At 45.0% G+C, this 20,249-nt stretch overlaps 1 protein-coding gene across 1 annotated transcript in view; it reads right to left on the bottom strand.

Moving 5' to 3' along the window:
• The window catches only part of LOC133351441 (ferroxidase HEPHL1-like), a 48,988-nt gene extending 28,993 nt beyond the window's left edge, over window positions 1-19,995 (bottom strand). The window contains exons 1-8 of the mRNA XM_061566658.1: window positions 19,851-19,995; window positions 18,236-18,480; window positions 17,095-17,304; window positions 15,440-15,619; window positions 12,743-12,997; window positions 10,672-10,843; window positions 9,775-9,914; window positions 4,707-4,835 (exon numbers count right to left, since the gene is read on the bottom strand). Coding sequence (XP_061422642.1) covers window positions 4,707-4,835; window positions 9,775-9,914; window positions 10,672-10,843; window positions 12,743-12,997; window positions 15,440-15,619; window positions 17,095-17,304; window positions 18,236-18,480; window positions 19,851-19,993 — 1,474 coding nt within the window. The 5' untranslated portion in view covers window positions 19,994-19,995. The remainder of the gene's footprint in view (window positions 1-4,706; window positions 4,836-9,774; window positions 9,915-10,671; window positions 10,844-12,742; window positions 12,998-15,439; window positions 15,620-17,094; window positions 17,305-18,235; window positions 18,481-19,850) is intronic.
• Window positions 19,996-20,249: the final 254 nt, after the last annotated feature.

The following is a 20,249-nucleotide window of genomic DNA, read 5'->3' as shown; positions in this document are numbered from 1 at the left end:
CCTCAACTCGTAGATGCGGCCACCAGGGGGGGGGCAAGGCACCCCCTTGCGTGCCCCACGCTCGTGACGCTACTGACCTCACACCGACAGCCATTTCGTTATGGGACCTCTTTTGCCAGTACCAAAATATGATAATAGGGTTTTCCCCTTTTTTCTGGCAACAAAACAGTTGTGTTAAGATGTTGAAACACCAAACTGAAACCGAGATTCGAAGCTTTCGTGACTGCAGGAATTACTCTTTGGTTATTTCGGTAAAGTCACGCAGAAATAAATTTAATTAAATAATAATGAGAAAACAAACATAGCAATCTTGGAAATATAATGCTAACCGACTCTCTGTGTTGCATTGCATTAGACTTCCTAATTTTAGTAAATTTGCTTTCTACCGTGCTTGTCCCGTGCTTGTTTATAAGTCCATTCTCTCCTCCGACCGCTATGGGCAGGAATTCCACACAACGCTCCGTACTTGTTTGTTTAGAAGTCCAGTGTCCAGCTCGTCCATCCGCTATGGGCAGGAATTCCACACAACTCCCCCTCTGCCCCAACCCCCCCTTCTCTTATTCTCTCCCCCCCCCACTCTCTCTATTTAAGGCCTCGACACAGAGACGTTGTCTGTCTGTGTGCCTATATGTGTGTCTCTCTCTCTGTTTATCTCTGTGTGAGTCTCTCTCTGCTTGTGTGTCTGTCTGTGTCTCCAGCAAAACAACCCCCTACCTCCTCGTGATGCCAGAAGGGGCAGCGCTGTCGTGGGCAGTGCTGTGGGGGGAGGGCCAATTCCGATTGACCTTTCCCCTGATGGCGTTTGTGACCACCACAGCGGCCAAAAGAGGGCTTTGGATGGGTACGAGGGGCTGGTAACCCCTCCACCTTCAATTAATTACCGCTAAACCACGACGGAATTTTTTTATTAATAAGCTTGTGCCAGAGGCCCCGGGGGGACAGGACATCTATATCCTGGCCAAACCCCATTTGGCGGAGCCAGGAGACTGAATCCTTACCCTCGGGGCTCCTCCAGAAAAAACAAAAAACCACTACGTGTGGCCACGTGGATTGTTCGAACGCTCACTGCGAAGGAGAGGCTGCCACTCCTCTGTCGGGAGCTGGACCGGTACCGCCTGGATCTCTGTAGTATTCAAGAGGTCCGGTGGACCGGATTTGGCTTCCGCCACCATGAGGGGTGGACAGTCCTCTTCTCGGGGCAGGAGACTGCCAAACAACAGGGAGTGGCTCTTCTTCTGAAACAAAGAATGAAGGGGTGTGGGAGCATGGCGGTAAGGTGTGGGAAGCTGTGAGCTCCGGGTTACTTTGAGCTCGCCTTCTCATCAACCAGAGGTGAGGAGTGGTGGTCGTGGTTACTTATACCCCCACTGAAGACGAACGGGTTGGAATCGTCCCCCACTCCTGATGTCGAGGAGAAATGGGCGAGGTTTAGGACTGTGGCTCATGCAGCTGCAATGGCTGCTTTGGGTACACGGTTCAGACCTCCTCAGAGACCCTGGCTGATGGAGACAGTGTTCGAGCTGGCTGAGAAAAAGCGACAGGCCCACTCTCATCGGCTACAGCATCCCACGTCGGAGAATGAGGAGGCTAACCGCAGCCTTCGCTCGGAGGTTCGGAGAGCCATGAGGCGCTGCAAGGATGGGTGGTGGTTGCGAGTTGCTGAGGAGATGGAGTCTGCCTCAATAGCCCGCGATCACAAATCGCTCTTTAATTCCATCAAAAAAGTAACCTGCAGCGCCATACCTATTACCATCATTAGGGGAAAGAAGGGTGATCCTATCTCCGACCTCCAGGAACAGGTTTGCAGATTTGCTGAGCATTTCTGTGAGGTCCTGGGGGAGGGGACATCCCTCAGCCTGGATAACAACGTGGGACAAAGTGAGGATGACCCTGCCGAGGCTGCGGTGCCTCAAAGATTGGAAGAAGTCACCGCCTATGAGTGGCTGGCTGAGGTGCCATCTGTTGAGGAAGTACTGAAAGCGATCCAGAGTCTGAGACCAGGAAAGGCACCGGGCAGAGATGATCTCCCAAGCGAAATGCTGAGAAAGGATGGCGCTTGTGCACAGACTGCCCGACATGACATCATGACAACAGTCTGGACCACTGGACAGGTACCGCAGGACTGGAAGGATGCCCTGGTGGTCCCTCTCTTTGAGAAGGGGAACCGCACAGACTGTAATAACTACAGGGGCATCTCACTCCTCAGTGTGCCAGGGAAAAATCCTGGCAAGGATTATTCAACATCGCCTTGCAGGGGCACGCTGAGGAGAGGCTTGCGGAGCCCTAATGCAGTTTCAGGAAAGGGCGGTCCTGCTACAGCAGAGGTGTAGGGAACTCCAACGAGACCTACATCCCTGCTTTATTGACCTGGTCAAGGCATATGATACCATCAGTAGGCCTGGACTCTGGGTAGTTGTTCGTGCTTTCGGAGTCCCTGACCCTCTGCTCATTATCATTAAGGACCTTCATGATGGTGAGCGGGCCCGGGTAAAACTACGTGGCCGGGAGTCGTAACTATTCCCTGTACACCTTGGGGTGTGACAGAGATGTCCTCTGGCTCCCACATTATTTAACATCTATTTCGACCACGTAGTTCGTGAAGCCTTCAATAGTTGTACCGGAGGAATTTCCATCTGGTACAGATACAATGGGAGGCAGATCGATGCCGGGTGATGTCAAGGGATGGTTCCCTATTGCTCAACCATGTTATGTATGCCGATGATCTGCTAATTGCTGCTCACTCAGAGGAGGAGTTGGAGGCGCTACTGCTGAACGTGGAGCTTTCCACTAAGAGGTTGGGCCTTACCATCAGCCCCACCAAAATTAAGCACCTGCCTGGGTATTTTGTACCATCGGACACTCCACCCCCACAAATCCCAATTAGTGATAGGGCAGTTGTGGAGAGAGTGGAGAGTTTCCCATACCTGGGCAGTGTGCTGATGACCGGCTCCGGTTTCACAGCAGAGGTCTCACTCCGAATCAGTCGAGCGCCATTATATTTTCATTAGTTGGGTAACGCTGTGTGGAAGCTACCTGGTCTGTCACTCCGCACGAAGCTTCAGGTCTTCTCGGCCACGGTCATTCCCTCCCTTCTCTACGCTTGCGAAACGTGGACCCCGCTAATGGAACATCTTCACCGGTTAGAAACATTTAGGCTGGCCTGCCTACGATCCATCATAGGTTTAACCAGGCTGGATTGTGTAAGGAGCTCACAAATCCTTGAAAGACCTGGGCAAAGTCCCATCAGTGAACTCCTCCGGCAGGCAAGGCTGCCTTGGCTGGGCCATGCAGCCTACATGCCCAGCCACCGCATGCCTAAACAGCTTTTGTTCGGCCGGATCGAGGAGGCGAAATGGGCATGGCATGTGCTTGTGAAAAGATGGAGTGATGTGGTACAGGAGGGTGTGGAGCTGAGTGGACTTGCCGATGACTGGTACCAGCGGTGTCAAGATTGGCCTCTGTGGAGGAGGCTCGTGAAGGACGCTACTGGGCAGTTGGAGGCAGTTGCCCTCTAACAACAACGGAGGGCGGAGGAGTAACGCTCATAACAACGAGCGGAGCGCCGGGTGGCTAAAGCACAGCAAGTTGGCACAGAAGGGGGCACAGGTGGTGCATCAGCCAGTCGTCTCAGTCAGTCGACCCGTGGCATCTGGATCTGCCCCGTGACCTCCTGCCAGCGGGCGTTCGACACTTCACGTCGCCTCAAGGTGCACATAGCCTGGCACAAGCGTCGTGGTGACATCACCACCACTTAGTGGTGAATGGCGGTTGTTGTTGTGTCTCCGTGTCTATGTTTTGTCTCTTTCTCAAATTTAGCAATCTTTGGAAGAACGTAATCAACCGGGTGGGATATTGACTGTTGTGTTGGCCGACTCTCTGTGTTGTATTGCATTATATTTCCAAGTTTGCTATGTTTGTTTTCTCATTCATTTGTACCTGATGATGGTTGGTTGTGTTGCAATCGAAACGTCGTATTCTATTATTATTATTTTAAAAAAATTCTACGTGCCTTTACCGAAATAACCAAAGAGTAAACTGAAACCTTTTACAAGGAATCATGTCTGCATTAACCATAATGCTTGTGGTCAGAATGCAAACAAAAAACATACTCTGATAATATATGCATTGTCCTTGAAACTGATTGGTCCACACCAGAGACAGCTTTATTTGAGCCTCGTCTCAAACGGTGTTAGACCAGAAAAAAGGGGAAAAACCTATTATCAGCCATTTCGTTCTTAAAAGTAAATCCTGAATGAATAATCCACACTTTGGTCTTCGAGGCTCATGCACAATGAAGCCATCAGTCATTGCCACTGATGGTGATCTCTCTTCTCTGCTGGTCAGCCAGCGTGCACCATGAGGTCGTGGAGTGGTGAGTGGGATTTTATTGGTCACAGAGCCGACTCAAAAGGTTTAAACCACAACCTAAATAACTGTTGATGGTGTACTCTAATTCAAAATATGGGAAATTCATGTTACGACAATGGAATTGGGAATATTTTCAATTGAAAAAAAAATCCTTCTTATACTGAGTTAGCAAATGGATGAAACTACGTCAATACAAAGCATTTCATAATGATGTTTTGCAGACAGATATAGTTTCATTATAAAAGTAGGGGAATGCTAAACAAAAATCACGTTTAATTTATCCATAATCATTTTGAAACTACCTAATCTCATCTGTTACCTTAAAGGATCCATCTTACCATAACTCCCCTTGGCGACATGCTCGTTGCTCGCGAACACACCGTGTGGATGGATATTGTAGCCCCGGCTGCCCAAGTTCTTGAACGTGACGACGATCTCATCCCCGACCTCTGCTCGCAGCACGGGCCCTGTGGAGGAGACATAAATCAAAATCGGAATATGTATTTATGCTGGGAGAGATCTGATGAGCTATGAAACTAGTTTTCATCACTGCGGTGCCTTTCAACAAGACATGGATCCAATCGGACTTTAGATGTGTGTATAGATGCGCTGGCTGGGTTAGGATAATATCCAATAAGCAATTGACCTATACGTATACATATCATCGTTGGAAATCGGAAGAAAAAGATGATTGTTGCACAATGATAACAAAACAGTCTCTAAGCAAAAAGAAAAGTGATCAAAAAAGGATTTTTATATTTGTTTTCATGTCAGTTGTATTCATTTTGGAAAGTTTCTATGACAACTAGGAGTGTACCATTTATTGTAAAACCGATGAAAAATTAGGTTTGTGATTTGGAATATCCTACCAGCCGTATGCACAAACGATATGTTTTAAAATGCTGAGCTGTAATGCGCAAGCTTGCAATGTCCAGCCACTTATCGTATCTTAACGTCTTAATCAAGGCGCTTTCCAAACAATTAACAACAGTATAATATGTAATGGTGTGGCGGTTATGGTAGAGATGAGGTGAATTAAATAGATGAGAGGAAGCAATGGGGGTGAATCTGTGTTGCGTGCATTCGTTGAAAGCGAAATTGATGATGAATGTAAATGATGATTAATGGATTGAATGAACGGGCGAATGAGTGATAGCCAAATAATGAGAATATGAAGAGGGATGAGTGACGGTGGTGGTTATGAGGAGGAGATTAAGGGGTCGTGGGGTGAGCGAGGGTAAATAGGTGAGTTTTTAGTGAGGAGCGGAAACTCGTGAGTGAATGTGACTGCTCAATGTGGAAGGGGAAGTTTGTTCCAGTGAAGGAGGCAGGAAGAGAAAAAGAGCAAAAGCGTGGATTGAGCACTTGAAGCAAAATAAACTCGATTTAGTCCATTCGGCTGCACTTCCATCCCTCATACTCTTAGGAGCCTTCATCCCTTCTGACTGGCAGACAGTGGGTTCTCAATTGCCACAAACTTTAAAGGCGCCAACATAATCTAACATACCAAATAATCTTGACTTAAAGCTTTCGTGACTGCAGGAATTCATATTCTTTGGGTATTTCGGTAAATTCACGTAGATAGAAAAAATTATAACAATAAAATAATAAAAATAAACAAATGAAAATAAAGTTAATAAAAATATCAGATGACGATTGCTTGTGCTGCGATCGAAACGTCGTGATATTTTTTTATTACTTTTTTATTCACTTTATTTACATTTTTAAAATGTTATTGTTATTCTTTTTTCTATCTATTTACCGAAAGACCCAAAGAATATACGAAATCATGTCAAATGAGTCAATTGTAGAAATTTTCCATTCCCACGGCAGGTGCCAGTCTGTCCATAGAATAACTGCTGATGACTTCTCACAAAGTGGTATTTAGGGGCCATCCACTTAGTACATACGCAAAAATCTATCAAAACTTGACCCTTCCCCCCTCCCTGTACGCACGCGTACTTTTAACACCCCCCCCCCACCTGCGTACGTTCGCTTGACGCCCCCCCCCCCTAATCCTATAGAACAGCCGATATTTAATCCACGCAGAAACGATCAAGGATTAATAATATTAACGTGTTTAAGCAAACAGTCCACCGCGGACTATCTAACTAATTTGAAGGCCAATGTAGACAAATTATTATCGAGGCTTCACCCCCCCCCCCGTTTCCTATACGTACATTTTAAGTAGACCCCCCCATACGCAAGCGAACGCATTTGGGTTAACCCCCCCTCCCCCCTCCATGCGTACGTACTAAATGGATGGCCCCTTACTTCATAACATCCAAAGGGATGACGGGTAGAGTTGACCCCCAGTCAGGATTTGAAATCACAACTTTCCAATTGTGAGTCGATGCCTTATTCGCAGTGCCATTACAAAAGCAGATGCGTCCATTAGTGACGTAAACGTTATTTTAAACCAGGGGTCCTCAAACTACGGCCCACGGGCCACATGCGGCCCGCCGAGGACATTTATCCGGCCCGCCGGGTGTTTTTGCCGCCGCTGCCTGTCTGTTACTTTTTTTCTACATGAGAAGGACGGTCATTGGTGGAAGAGGGAGAGGGGGCGGAGTTCCCCCAATCAGACTGCATTGATGGGCAGTGCAGTCTGTATGTCTCTGTGTGGGCAAAGTTATTGCTGGTATATTGTTTTTGTAGCACTATATATATTGGTATTTTACTAATAGCAATTTTGACTCCCTAGGAAACAATGATGTCAAGAAAGAGAAAAATTGACTCGGAGTGTAGGATATTCAAATAACAGTGGACTTATGATTACTTCTTCAAGCAGTACAAGGAAAGAGCTGTGTGTCTGATATGCCAGAATATAGTGTTTGTGTTCAAAGAATACAATTTACGTCGACACTATGAAACTCAACATAAAGATAAATATGATTGTTTGGTCGGAGAAGTGAGAAAAGATAAAATATTAAAACTGAAAAATACATTAACAACTCAGTAAAATACTTTTGTGAAGCAGAAGCAGATAAATATTTCATCACTGCGAGCAAGTTTTCAAGTTGCCAAGCTAATAGCGTGCACTGGCAGACCATTCGTGAAGGGAGAATTTATTAAAGAATGCCTTCTTTCTGTTGCCAAAGAGATGTGTCCAGAGAAGGCCGATTTATTTAGTACAGTGAGTCTTTCAGGACCTACAATTACACGGAGGATTGAAGAAATGGGAGACAATTTGCATCAGCATTTGCAAAACTCCACAAAAAAACTTTCCTATTTTTCCTTGGCACTCGACGAAAGCAATGATGTTCGTGATTCTGCACAACTTCAAATTTTTATTCGTGGGACGAATGACTATTTCGAAGTCACAGAAGAGCTTTCTGCACTGCAAAGCATCAAAGGAACATCTACAGGAGAGGATATCTTTCGATTTAAAGCTTTCGTGACTGCAGGGATTCATCTTCTTGGTTTTTTCGGTAAAGTCACATAGAAGGGAAATAATAAAATAATAAAACATAATAAAATAATTCTCACGACGTTTCGGCCACAACACAAGCAGCCGTCCTCAGGTGAAAACCAGGTCTGTCGGGGAGACAGCGTCTGAATGAAACAGCACACGAGCTTGGAGCATATATAAGCTGGGTTGGAAACGGGGGAAAGAACGCCTTGACAAAATAATTTGCATATCAAGAGGAATTTAGCATATTTATGGGAAATGCAGGAATGTGATTAGTACTACATATGCCCGTGCTGCATATGTAGTACTAATAACATTCCTGCATTTCCCATAAATATGCTAAATTCCTCTTGATATGCAAATTCTTTTGTCAAGGCGCTCTTTCCCCCGTTTCCAACCCAGCTTATATATGCTCCAAGCTCGTGTGCTGTTTCATTCAGACGCTGTCTCCCCGACAGACCTGGTTTTCACCAGAGGACGGCTGCTTGCGTTGTGGCCGAAACGTCGTGAGAATTATTTTATTATGTTTTATTTTGATTATTTTATTACTTCCCTTCTACGTGACTTTACCGAAAGAACCAAGAAGAGAGGATATCTATGAAAAGGTTTGCCAAACTGTGAATAGTTTGGAGCTGAACTGGGCTAAACTAGCCAGTGTGACAACTGATGGTGCTCCTAGCATGGTGGGGTCTAAGAAAGGAGTAATTGCTAGCATTAACCAAGAGATGGACAAACATAACCATTCTCATCCAATAGCCATACATTGCCTCATCCACCAACAAGCGCTGTGTAGTAAATCACTGAAGTGGGACTCTGTTATGAAAATTGTGGTATCTTGTGTTAACTTCATTAGAGCTCATGCACTAAACCACAGACAATTTCAGGAATTTCTGTCTGAGCTAAATGTTGACTATGAAGATGTTTTGTATCACACAGAAGTCCGTTGGCTGAGTCGAGGGAGAGTTTTGAAACGTTTCTATGACTTCCACAGATTACAGCTTTTCTGCTTTAAAAAAACAAAGAAGTACCAGAGCTCAATGATGCAGAATAAAAATGGCACATTGCCTTTCTGACAGATGTAACAGAGCTACTCAACAGTTTCAATGTGCAACTTCAAGGAAAGGGGAAGCTCATCTGTGATATGCAATCACATGTCAAAGCATTTGAAGTAAAATTAGGCCTCCTCATCAAACAAGTGAAGGAGGAAAACTTCTGCCATCTCCCCACAACTCAAAATCTGTTAGCGGAAAAACCATTGGTTGCATTCCCAAACAAAACATGTGTGGATTCACTGGAAAAATTGCAAAAGGAGTTCCAATTTGGATTTAAAGAGCTTCATCTCCATGAACAGGACATACAGCTTTTCCGTAATCCATTTTCTATTGACATTGAAAATGTGGATACAATTTACCAAATGGAACTGGCTGAACTGCAGAATTGTGACTCTCTGAAAGACGCATTCATGTCAAGCAGCCTTCATAATTTCTATGCATCTCTCCCCTCTGAGACATATCCTCATCTCAGGAACCATGCACTCAAAATGGCAACCATCTTTGGCAGCACTTATGTCTGTGAACAGACTTTTTCCAGAATTAAACATTTGAAATCTCCAACCAGATCTAGACTAACGGATGCACACTTGCATCACTTGTTACGACTAGCAGTGACAAATATGGAACCGGACATTGACTATCTCATTAGCCAAAAGCAGGCCCATAGTTCCCATTGAAATACTGGCAAGTTTGTTGATTTAACTTTACTTGTTCTTCATTGTAAATATTGTATTTGTACCCGTTTTGTTTCTTCACTTCAAAATAAGATATATGCAGTGTGCATAGGAATTTGTTCATAGTTTTTTTTAACTATCGTCCGGCCCTCCAACGGTCTGAGGGACAGTGAACTGGCCCCCTGTTTAAAAAGTTTGAGGACCCCTGTTTTAAACGGTTAAACAAAAGAGTAGCTGAAGAGTACACACAGCTCACGGCATACCGTACCTAACATCCCCATGTGGCTTTGTTTGGGCGTTCGCTGCCTCCTGGTGGTGAAGTTGGCGTCGGTGTACTCCGTGTAGAGGATTTTCCTGTACACACCTCCAATGCGGCTGGGCCCTTTCGTGAAGTACTTCTCGGAATCACTAGATCAGTCACGGCCAAAGTTCCCACACGACGAATGACAATGACGTGCATGCATACAAGAGCGGGGAGATGGATGGGGTGGCTCAGAGGTCAGAGTGCTGAGTTGGCACGGCTGAGTACAGTGACGAGTGACTGCATAAAGAACGTAACACACACTTTCAATTTGGGTTTGAACTTATTTCTTAGCAAGCATAAGGTCGACTGTCGCGTGACGAGCATTCCTCTCTGTAGCAGGGTGGATAAATGTTCCTCTCCGGTGTGGATATGAGGTGGCTCGAGATTCTAAAAGTAATTTCTCTCGTAGCTCCTTCCTCCATATGGGCCGTTCTGCTCTGCTCCGACACCAGAGCTTTGCCCTTCACCAACGCGCACTGTTTGGTCCTCTCGTGCCCCCCACTGCATGGGGAGGCCCTTCATCCAGCAGTCGATTGACAAAAAGGGGCAGTGCATCTACATGAGTACACGTACTCAGGTATGAATCTGAAAATAGTTCTTCGACTCATAGCGAAAATATTCCCCATGGTCCAAATTTGGCAAATTTGATAAATGACCCGCAAATTATTCACTTGGGCTTTTTTTTGTAATGTATATCCTATATTTTTTACTTCTTTGGCATCGTACGTAGCCAACCGTGCTAAACGAAAAAGAGTCATGAGACTGAGTCGGGCTTTGTTGGGTAAACAAGCGTAATAAAAAAAACATTTTTAAAGCGTGGCGACTTTGACAGACACTCCACGTGGCTTGTGGTGAGTTCACCTTCCAGGCTGGGTCAGATCCTCGCCCGTCGCGTTGTTGACGCCTGATGGGCCGTAGTCCCAGTCCACTTCCTCAGCGGCGATGAAGAAAGTCCTCTCCTTCCCCTCTGAGTGCCACACGCTTTGGTTCGTGCCCTCGCACTCCAGGACGTTGAACGCGGCCTGCATGCCACCTGTCACGCAGCGCGAGGCTCTCCAAGCGATGCTCTGCGTCACGCTTCATAATCCTGATCCTGCCACGATTCTTATTAAATGTCTGAATACATATTGAAGAGCTTCAAATGCATCCCTCTCTCTCTGGTATATTTGGAGTTTGTGTGTCTCTCCCTCTCTCTCCGCGGTTGCGTAGATTTTTCTACGGGTCCTCGGGTTTTCCCCCTCCACATTCAGAAACGTGCGTGTACAATATTTGATGACTGCTATATATTTCCACACGATAAGCCACTTTGACGAGCTATCATTTGTGGCCAGGTTGCTTTGAAAAAGAACTACATAACTCAATGGGCCTTACCTGGTAATATAAAAAAAAATGTTTAGTTTATAGTTCTGTTTCTGAGGTGAAGAGAGACAAGCGGAGATGCAGATTTGTTTAATTTTTTGTCGTACAAACTGTGCCAACATGGTCTATCGACCGGTAGACCTAATCCACTTTGGATGTTAAGTCTGAAAAATTCTATAATCCTTAACTGTGGATGCTGATGGCCGATTGGATTTAAATTTATAAATGAAAGGTAAAACTCCTATAATCCGTCGTGTTTCGCGGATCATTGGAGACGCGTGGCAAAACAACTCCTTAAATGCACAAAAAAAACACAGTTTTTTTTCCATCGCAGATTACAGACTCCAAGACGCACAACCTTCCCCCACATCAGCGTGGACCGTTGGGGTTCTAACGCACCTTTCTAATAATTATTATTAATGAAATTCAATGCAATCATAAAGTTCGCAAATTTACGAATTTTTATTGTGGCAATGCTTACTTTGGTAACTGGTAACGTTGGAACACTACAGCATGGAGCGATGTGCAACTCCCCCCATTTCATCTTGCACAGCGCTGTGTCAGCTGGGCCGTTTCCCACTGGAGTTCACCATTTGTTGAGCCTGCAGCTTCAATACGGGAAGCTGCCATCAAATGAATCCCTAACTGTGAGTATTACGATGACGGTTGCCACCGCCTCGCAGTGAGTGGTGCTGGCAGTGGGAAGTGGCGTAGTAACGACATTGTGAATCGGTCAGGAGGGGCCCCAACATTTGATTTGTCTCGCAGGGACACACAGATGCCATTATATATCATGGCTCCTCTTGCCCTAATCACATTGAACACCGTTGGTGACACTCCGTCTTCGGGGAATGCAGCCAAGACAGCTTCGTAGTGCCTCTTCGCAAGATCACGTTGCTGCTCTTATTAAATTTACATAAAGCGTGGAAGGTAAATTAAAGTTTAACACGTAGGAGGCTTTCGCGACCAATATTATCCACATTAGAGGTTTTTGTTGGATTAGATCGTATAAATATAAATGTGTTGTTAAACCAGCTACCACACGACACAGCCAATTAGTAAGGTTTGTCACGTAAGTAGAACATGCTAATTCGTTACTAGTACAGCACGCCGGTGTAATAAAATCTGAGTACGACGTTTCGCCAGTAATTACAACCAGCATCATCAGGCGACAGCCACACTTGTGGAGAAATCCTTCTCCTGTTTCGTTCTTAAATAGAGGGATAAATGTGATGTCGTCACTTGTGAGACAATCAGGTACGATGGCCAGACGGGGGGTGGAGTTAATGAATGCATATAAATTACAATCGGTATCCAAAAAAAACCGTAACATGGTAAATGAAAGCATTTTCATAAAAATAAATGTAAACCGCGTTTTTTATAACTCTGTTGTTATTTTTACTCTGTTGTTGAAAACATATCTCGTGGTGGCTGTCAAGGCGGCCCCAACTCGTAGCTTTGGCCACCAGGAGCAGGGGGGGGGGTACCCCCTGCCTGCCCCCATGCTGGTTACGCTATTGACTCTGGGTCACCATCTGGCAGTGAGCGGTGAGGGTGAGTAAAGCTCTCTCACCTTCAAAGTGCTCATTGACATCGCAGGCGAGGAGCCAGCGGCCTGGGTTGGTGGGCACCATCAGGGCGGTGACAAAGGTGGCGGGGAAGAGGCCCACGGTGTCCACGCGGTGGTGCTTGCTCGTGAGCGCCTGCCCTCGGAAGTGAGCCGTGTGAATGTCCACCTCGGAGCCAAGCCCAAAGAGGTGCCATGACACGTTGACCTCGCTGCACATGTTCAGGCCCGGCAGGTTCCCGTACATGTAGCCGTTGATGTCTGAAACAACGCGCAGTGAGTTGTTAGGACGCCGAGGTGGCGACATGTTAACTACCTCTCCTGGTATACAGCAGGTCGTGGGTTCAATCCGGACCCTGACACTTGTATATTTGGAGTTTGCATGCCTCTCTCCCCGTGGTCGCGTCGATTTTTTTCCGGGTCCCTCCGATTTTTCCATCCACTTTTAGAATGGACGTGTTTAGAGTATTTGGCTGCGATACATTTCCACGTGATAAGCCCCTTCTTTGAGCTGTCATTTGTGGCCAGGTCGCTTCTGAAAAAGAGCTACATAGCTCAGTAGTGGGTTTTATTTGGTAAAATAAAAACAGTTATAATTTAATAGTTATAGATTCCACAAGTTTTATAGCCGCTTGATGTCGTCCATCATCGTGTATTTAGATCCGCTGATCAGTCCTGTCTGACCGGCTGTCTGTGCTGCTGTGCGTTTTCCTTTTCAAATTGTTTCACCGCTATACATTCGGTTTTCAATGTCTTAATTTTTTAGTATCATCCCCTCGCCCTGTGTGGCACCTGTAATATATCCATCACCACAGTACTTTTACCACATCCCATGCAAAGCGTTTCAACCTGCACCATGATATTTTTGAGTAAGCACAAGCAGTTGGAAATCGCCAACATTTCAATAGCGGAATATTTATGTATGTTTGATCATTGAACCTGTGACTTTTATCATTTATAATTCCGATTATCATCGTTGGCTATATATGGTGCGAATGAGTGCATACATACACGTGTCCTCGATTATAATTATCAAACGTATGCATTGTTTTATATTGTCAACAATCAAACATAAGATGTATTATTTAATTTAATATCCGCAACACACGTATTACTGAAATTCGTTGAAATTATTTAATATGTCGTTGCTAATGAAGGAAATTATAGAATTTATTTTAAATGTTGTCGATAATTGACGACATAGTAACTCAGTTTATTAAATATGTTGTCAAAAATAAAACATAGCAACACATTTCGTGCCATATTAGCCAACATCACCACGGTACTTTCATAGCCGTTTAGTTCCATGGGCCATGCCCCAGATAAGTAAAAGTGAACTCGTAAAGCAGCGATGAACTCAGCAGACAACTTGAAGACTGCGCTTCTCATGGTAGCCATGAAACCCTTGCATGCTCTGTGACAGAAGTGCTGTCGTGAATGTTACATGACAGGCACAACACTATCTAAGACATGGTTAACACACATTGATATGTATTGCTGTTGTTGTCAATCTGAAATATGCATGATGCAGTCGGTCATTCCCAACAATCATCAACATTTAATAAAATACGAGTTTAGTTATGATATGAAAATGAAGTTTAACCTAAAGTTGCTTCTCGTGGGTATGCGCAACAGGGCAATGGTTAGCTTCGTTGGCAGTCTTCAATCTTCAGACAATGGAAGCCGTACTGCAAGACGATACATATTTTTTCTAATAATAATGTAATCATATAATAATTATTAGTTTTGCATATAGCATCATGATTCATGAAAATTCCATCTCACAATCGCCCAGGGAACCACAGGCACGAGCTAGAAGGCAACCAGGTGGTGAGCCCGGCTGCCTAAGCTCTGCAGTCCTCTTTTATTAAGATGTTTTCCACAAATGAGCACTCTATCTTACACATATGGGATACTGGCAATCCAGGGAATGGCTCCTCCTTGACACCCACAGGAAGGGAGTTTCGTGTGTTGCACCAACCCTCACTGGCTTCACAGTGCTGGATTAGAGGCCACGTGCATATCCACCAGCGCTAGATTTCATATCCTGTCCATCCTCCTGCATTTATCCCTGAATGTTGTCCTGATCTTGCCAAAAAAGACACCCTGTCTCAATAGTTTCCCTCGAGAAGAACAATAATTTCTCTCCGGACTGAATGTTTGGTTCTAATTTAAATACGGTAATAGCAAATCCGTTTGCAGCTGTGCAGCGGACGTGACAAACACGCATGGTGATGGAAACGACACATTCGTCAAATGTATCCCTCGATTTAAGAATCAAAACAGGAGGAGGATTTCTCCACAACTCTGGCTGTCGCCTGATGAGGCTGGTTGTAATTACCGGCCAAACGTCACGGTATTAGAATCGAATTGTAAATGTTGTGGGTTTACTCTCCAACACACCGGCGTGCTGAAATAGTCACTAATTGACACATTCAGTTTACGTGATAAGCCTTACTGATTGGCTGTGTCGGGTGGTGGCAGGTTTAACGACGCATTTATACTTACGCGATCTAACCCAAAAAACCCTCTATTATGGATAACATTATTGGTCACGGAAGCCTACTACTACGTGTTAAACTGACACGTTCAACGCCAGCGAAAAAAATATTAAACTTCACGATGCCGTTAGCCGTGCGATACAACATTGTAAACGTGTACGCGGTGTCGAGGTGTGGATCCGGAGCGAGAAATGTCCATTACTCGACTTGAAGTTGCTCCTCTGAAAGTGCGGGTCGCTCCGGTCCAGACTGCGCGGGTCGGCAATGGTTTCTCGGATGTTGTCCTCCAGGTACCAGCTGTTGTTCTCGTCAACGATGGTGAACATCAAGATGAAGTCCTCGCCCACGTCTTGACGTTCGGCGGTTCCCAAAAGTAGGATTCCTCAAAAAGTTCACAGCAGCCAAGAATTGTTGGCTATTTTTTACCAAGGACGCAAAATAGAGTTTCCTGCTCACATTTTTTAAAAACATTTTACTAACAAAGAGCGTGACTTTATTGGAAGTGGGACAATGGATGCTGCCTTTGCGGCCAGGTCGCTTTTGAAAAGTAATTTAATACCTCAATGGGCTTTGTCTAGTAGGATGGGGGTGGTTTAGTGTTGTATTTGTATGCGCTTGGGTGATTTGTTTACCTTTCTTGTACTTTGCACTCCTATCGTGTTTTTGTATCGTTTGTTGTTGTGACGTTCTGACCCACCCCTACAGGTCATTTGTGAAAAAGAGCTTCATAGCTCATCGGATTCCTCCTGCAGTCTAAATACATGTTCTGAGTCTTTGCCTCCCCCTCTGCAGATTGAACGTTAGAGGACTGGCAGCACAATTGCCAACCCCTACCAACGGGGGCGGCAGGCTGCCAACTTTTTTGAACCCCTTTTGACCGCGTACGCATTCGAAGAGCAAACATGTCTTCAAAATAAGTAAAATTACGAAACGGTACAATAGATTTGTTTCAAAAATTGTTACGCGGTACAAGTTGTTGAAAAATCCGCAGCCTGCCGCTTAAATCGGCAGGATTGGTGACAACGTCAAGTTGATGTTGTTTAACCATCTGAGAACTCAGGAGACCAGGATAGTCGAGCTTAGCTGCCCTATGCTCTGCACTCCTATCGGTTTTTGTTTTGCTTGTTGTTGTAACTTTCTGACCCTCCCCTACTGGACATCTGTGAAAAAGAGCTTCAGAGCTCATCGGATTCTTCCGGTCGAGATAAATGATTTTGATTGTGTCTCATTTGCAAAAGTGACTCGGATCATCAAAATGGAAAAAGCAAAGCAAGTAAAAAAAATGCAGCAGCAACAACGTAAAGTGATCAGAACAAAAAGGCAATAAAACCAAAAACCCTCTCACATTATGGAATCAAAGCGATTGCAAACACATAACTCGATATCGGTACACAGCATCTGGCATCAAACTGGCATCGAGGGTCCACGGTGGTGGGATGCTGACCTCCTCGCCTGGTATACAGGCTTCGTGGGTTCGATCTCGACCCTGACGCCTGCTGAATGCTTGGAGTTTGCGTGTCTCTCTCCCCGTGGTCGCGTGGATTTTTCTCCGGGTCCTCCGATTTCTCCCTCCACATTTAGAATCAATGTGCATTCAGAGTATTTGGCTGCTATACATTTTCACGCGATAAGCCACTTCGTTGAGCTATCATTTGTGATAGCCAGGCCGCTTCTGAAAAAGAGCTACATAGCTCAGTAGGCCTTGCCTGGTAAAAAAAAGAGTTTAGTTTATAGTTCTGTGTCTCTGAGGTAAAGAGACAAGCGGAGATGCAGATGTATTTTATGTCGCACAGACTGTTTTAGAGTTTAGATCAAGCGGCTAAGCGGGGGGGGGGGGGGGGGGGCGGCACTTGCTACCTTTGCGACAGGTGAGCAGGGCCCCGATGAGGCCCGAGTTGACATCCTTGGGCTCGTTGACGTGCGAGTGGTAGATCCACGTGAAGCAGTTGGGGTCGTCGCTGCCGGGCGAGGTTTCGTCCCTCACCATCCAGTGGTAGGTGTGCGTCTGGCCGGGCAGCACGAACTCGCCCTTCGAGCCGAACTCCTGCCCGTCTGGATAGTTGGCGCCTGTCAGAGAGGCACACACGGGCGAGCTGACTGTGGCCACCGGCCATGATTGTGGTCGGTTTTATGTCCGCGAACACGTGGCAGTGGTAGTTTAACACGTCGGAGGCTTTCGCCACCAATAGTATCCATAATGGAGGGTTGTTTTTTTTTGGGTTAGCTCCCGTAAATATAAGCATTGCAATTACTGGCAAAACGTCATACTCGAATTGTAAATGTTTTGAGTATGCTCTCCAACACACCGGTTCTGAACTCGTCATTAATTGGCATGTTTTGTTTACCTGACAAACCTTACTAGTTGGCTGTGTCGGGTGGTGGGTTTAACAACACATTTTTATTTACGCGATCTAACCCAAAAAACCTATATTATGGATTGTAGTGGTAGTTTCAGTTCCCATGCGGTCAAATTATTTGAAACTTCACATTACAAAAAATTGTTTACAATTACATGAGCAAAATTAAATACGCTCATAATAACTGGAGGATATTAATCTGATTGCAGTTAGTTTCTTGAGGTAATTTAGATGGGTCATTTAAATGTAAAATTAAAAACTCTGCAAATGTGGTGACCCAGACCAGACCGTGGAACATACAACGACGCAATGCCCAATTCTTAAACATGAAGGAGGCATCCTGACGCAATTCTCTGGCTCAACCACCTCAATGGAAAATTCTAGTTCTTTCTCTACATCTGGGGTCGGCAACCAAAATAACAATAAATGTAGTTTTTTCCATTCGGTTAAAAAACCCTCAATATTTCAAGAGTTGCAATGCACATGGTGAATACGAGACGGTGATGGTCCTTGATAAATAACCTCACAAAGCAGTCCTTCAAGAACCGCACGGAACCGCAATTTGCCGACCCCTGCTCAAAACCAACATCAGTCAGATGGGGAGAAGAAGAAGAGGAGGAAGACCTGCACCACCAACCGACCTTCTGACGCTTTGCTGTAGAAGACGCCGTGGGGGTGCATGCTGTACGGGCGCGACGCGAGGTTCTTGAAGTAGACCGCGATGACGTCGTGCACCTCCGCCTTGATGGTGGGGCCCAGGTATCCGAGCCACGGATCCTTGGGAATCTCCTGCGTGAAGCTGCCGTCCGTGTACTGGATGTACACCGCCTTCTTGTAAATCCGGCCAATACGCTCCGGCCCCCTTTGCAGAGTCAATCTGGCTTGTCTGTAACAATTATCAGCAGTGAAAGGCGATTTGTAAACGTATCAAAACCTATGCCTCGTGTAGACAAGGGGCTCGTAGGTGCCCGTATAGATTTGGGTAACGTGTATTAATGGATTTACTATTTTCGCTTTGGCTGCAATCTGATTGTGAGAAATGTATCATTAAGAAAAGTACCCAGCTTGAGCTAAACTAGACCAGGGGATCAGCAACCTTTCAAAGAAGAGGAAGAGACATTTTTTCAGTTTTTTTCTTTGACCAAAATAGTTCCAGAGCCGCATCACGCGCAGAGTTACACAAATACAGACACAGCCGGTATACAGCTGATGACAAATTCTGACTTAAATAAACAAATATGTGATTGAATCAACGGCGTCTATTTAGTTTTTTTTCCCTAGTTATATTTTAGCAATACAGTTTGATTGTTGTACATTTTATTGTCACTAAGACATTCCAAAATTACCCATTCCCTGCCATATTTAATCATGTATCTTTATGTAAAATTACGTTTAAAATTAACGTGTTTTTTTTTAAGAGCTGCCCGCAAGGGGGCAGCCAAAGAGCCATCGCATGCGTCTCCGGAGCCACGGGTTGCCGACCTCTGCACTAACCCATATTCATGATGCATGCATTTTCTTTTCATTGCAACAAAGAGTATCTTTTGCATGAGTTATCCACAAAGCTGGTTACTCCATTCATCGTAGGTTCATTGAGGGTAATGCACAAACACAACGCGTCTCGTGCGTTCTCTACGAGTATTACGAGACCACACTTTCCTAACCTGGTCAGTGCCAGTTGGTAAAGGTAGGGGGCACAGATGTAGGAGCGAAAAAGTGGATTTTGCTGCACATATATAGTGGGGTTTGCGGCACATATATTCCAGGGAATTAGAACGTTATTTTCAAGTAGCTAAAATAAATACAGGCCACAAAGTTACTGTACAGCACAATGACAAAGGGTCCAAAGTGGTGTCAATGAAATCGCTGGGTTGGTGGGTTTTCTCTGGGTGCTCCAGTTTCCTCCCACTTGTATATAAACACGCATCATTAATTGGCTGTACAAATCTAAAGGTAAAACACCAAATGGACTCCGTGTGGCTTTTTTGGGTGAGTGAGCGTTATGAAAATATATACATCTAAGTGTCATTACAATGAAGTTACTACTTATGACACATAAGACATAGCACACTACTAGCAAAAAATTCACGGAGCCTGGGCGATTTTTGGTGGCACCGGCTCGACGCTTGGCTACCACCATCCAGCTCGTCTGCAGATTCTCAGCGATCGTGAGATGTAATTTCAGCGAACTACGACACTGTATAAAACTAAACGTTATTCTTATTATTACAACAACAAAATCACGTGGAAACATACTCATCGTCGGAAATGCTGATGTTCTTGATAAGATTCCTCCCCGATGGTGCGTAGTCCCAGTATATTTCCTTGGCTGCGATGTAGTACTCTCGCATCATCGCGCAGGTGAAGGCCACGTTCAGGTAGAACACGCACCACCACATCCCTGCCAAATGCATCGTCTCTAGGCAAACGGAACAAAGCAACATCACGGTTTAATCTTCCTGAAGAAGCAAAACATTTTTGGAAATTCACAGTATACTTGGTGAAATTCTGTTGTACTCACTAACTGAATCTTAGATCATGTAACCATTCAAAATTGAGACAATATCCACGATATACACTTGCAAATGGAGGATAAAACATACAAGTACACAACAGTACTCATGAACTTAGAAGATCTACCACAGTTTGAGTTTT

This window comes from Lethenteron reissneri, chromosome 37 (genome assembly GCF_015708825.2).
Source record: "Lethenteron reissneri isolate LAM-NWPU_2019-01 chromosome 37, ASM1570882v1, whole genome shotgun sequence".
Lineage (NCBI taxonomy): Eukaryota > Metazoa > Chordata > Hyperoartia > Petromyzontiformes > Petromyzontidae > Lethenteron > Lethenteron reissneri.
Note: the sequence above shows the minus strand (reverse complement) of the source record. Positions and strands in the feature narration are given on the sequence as shown.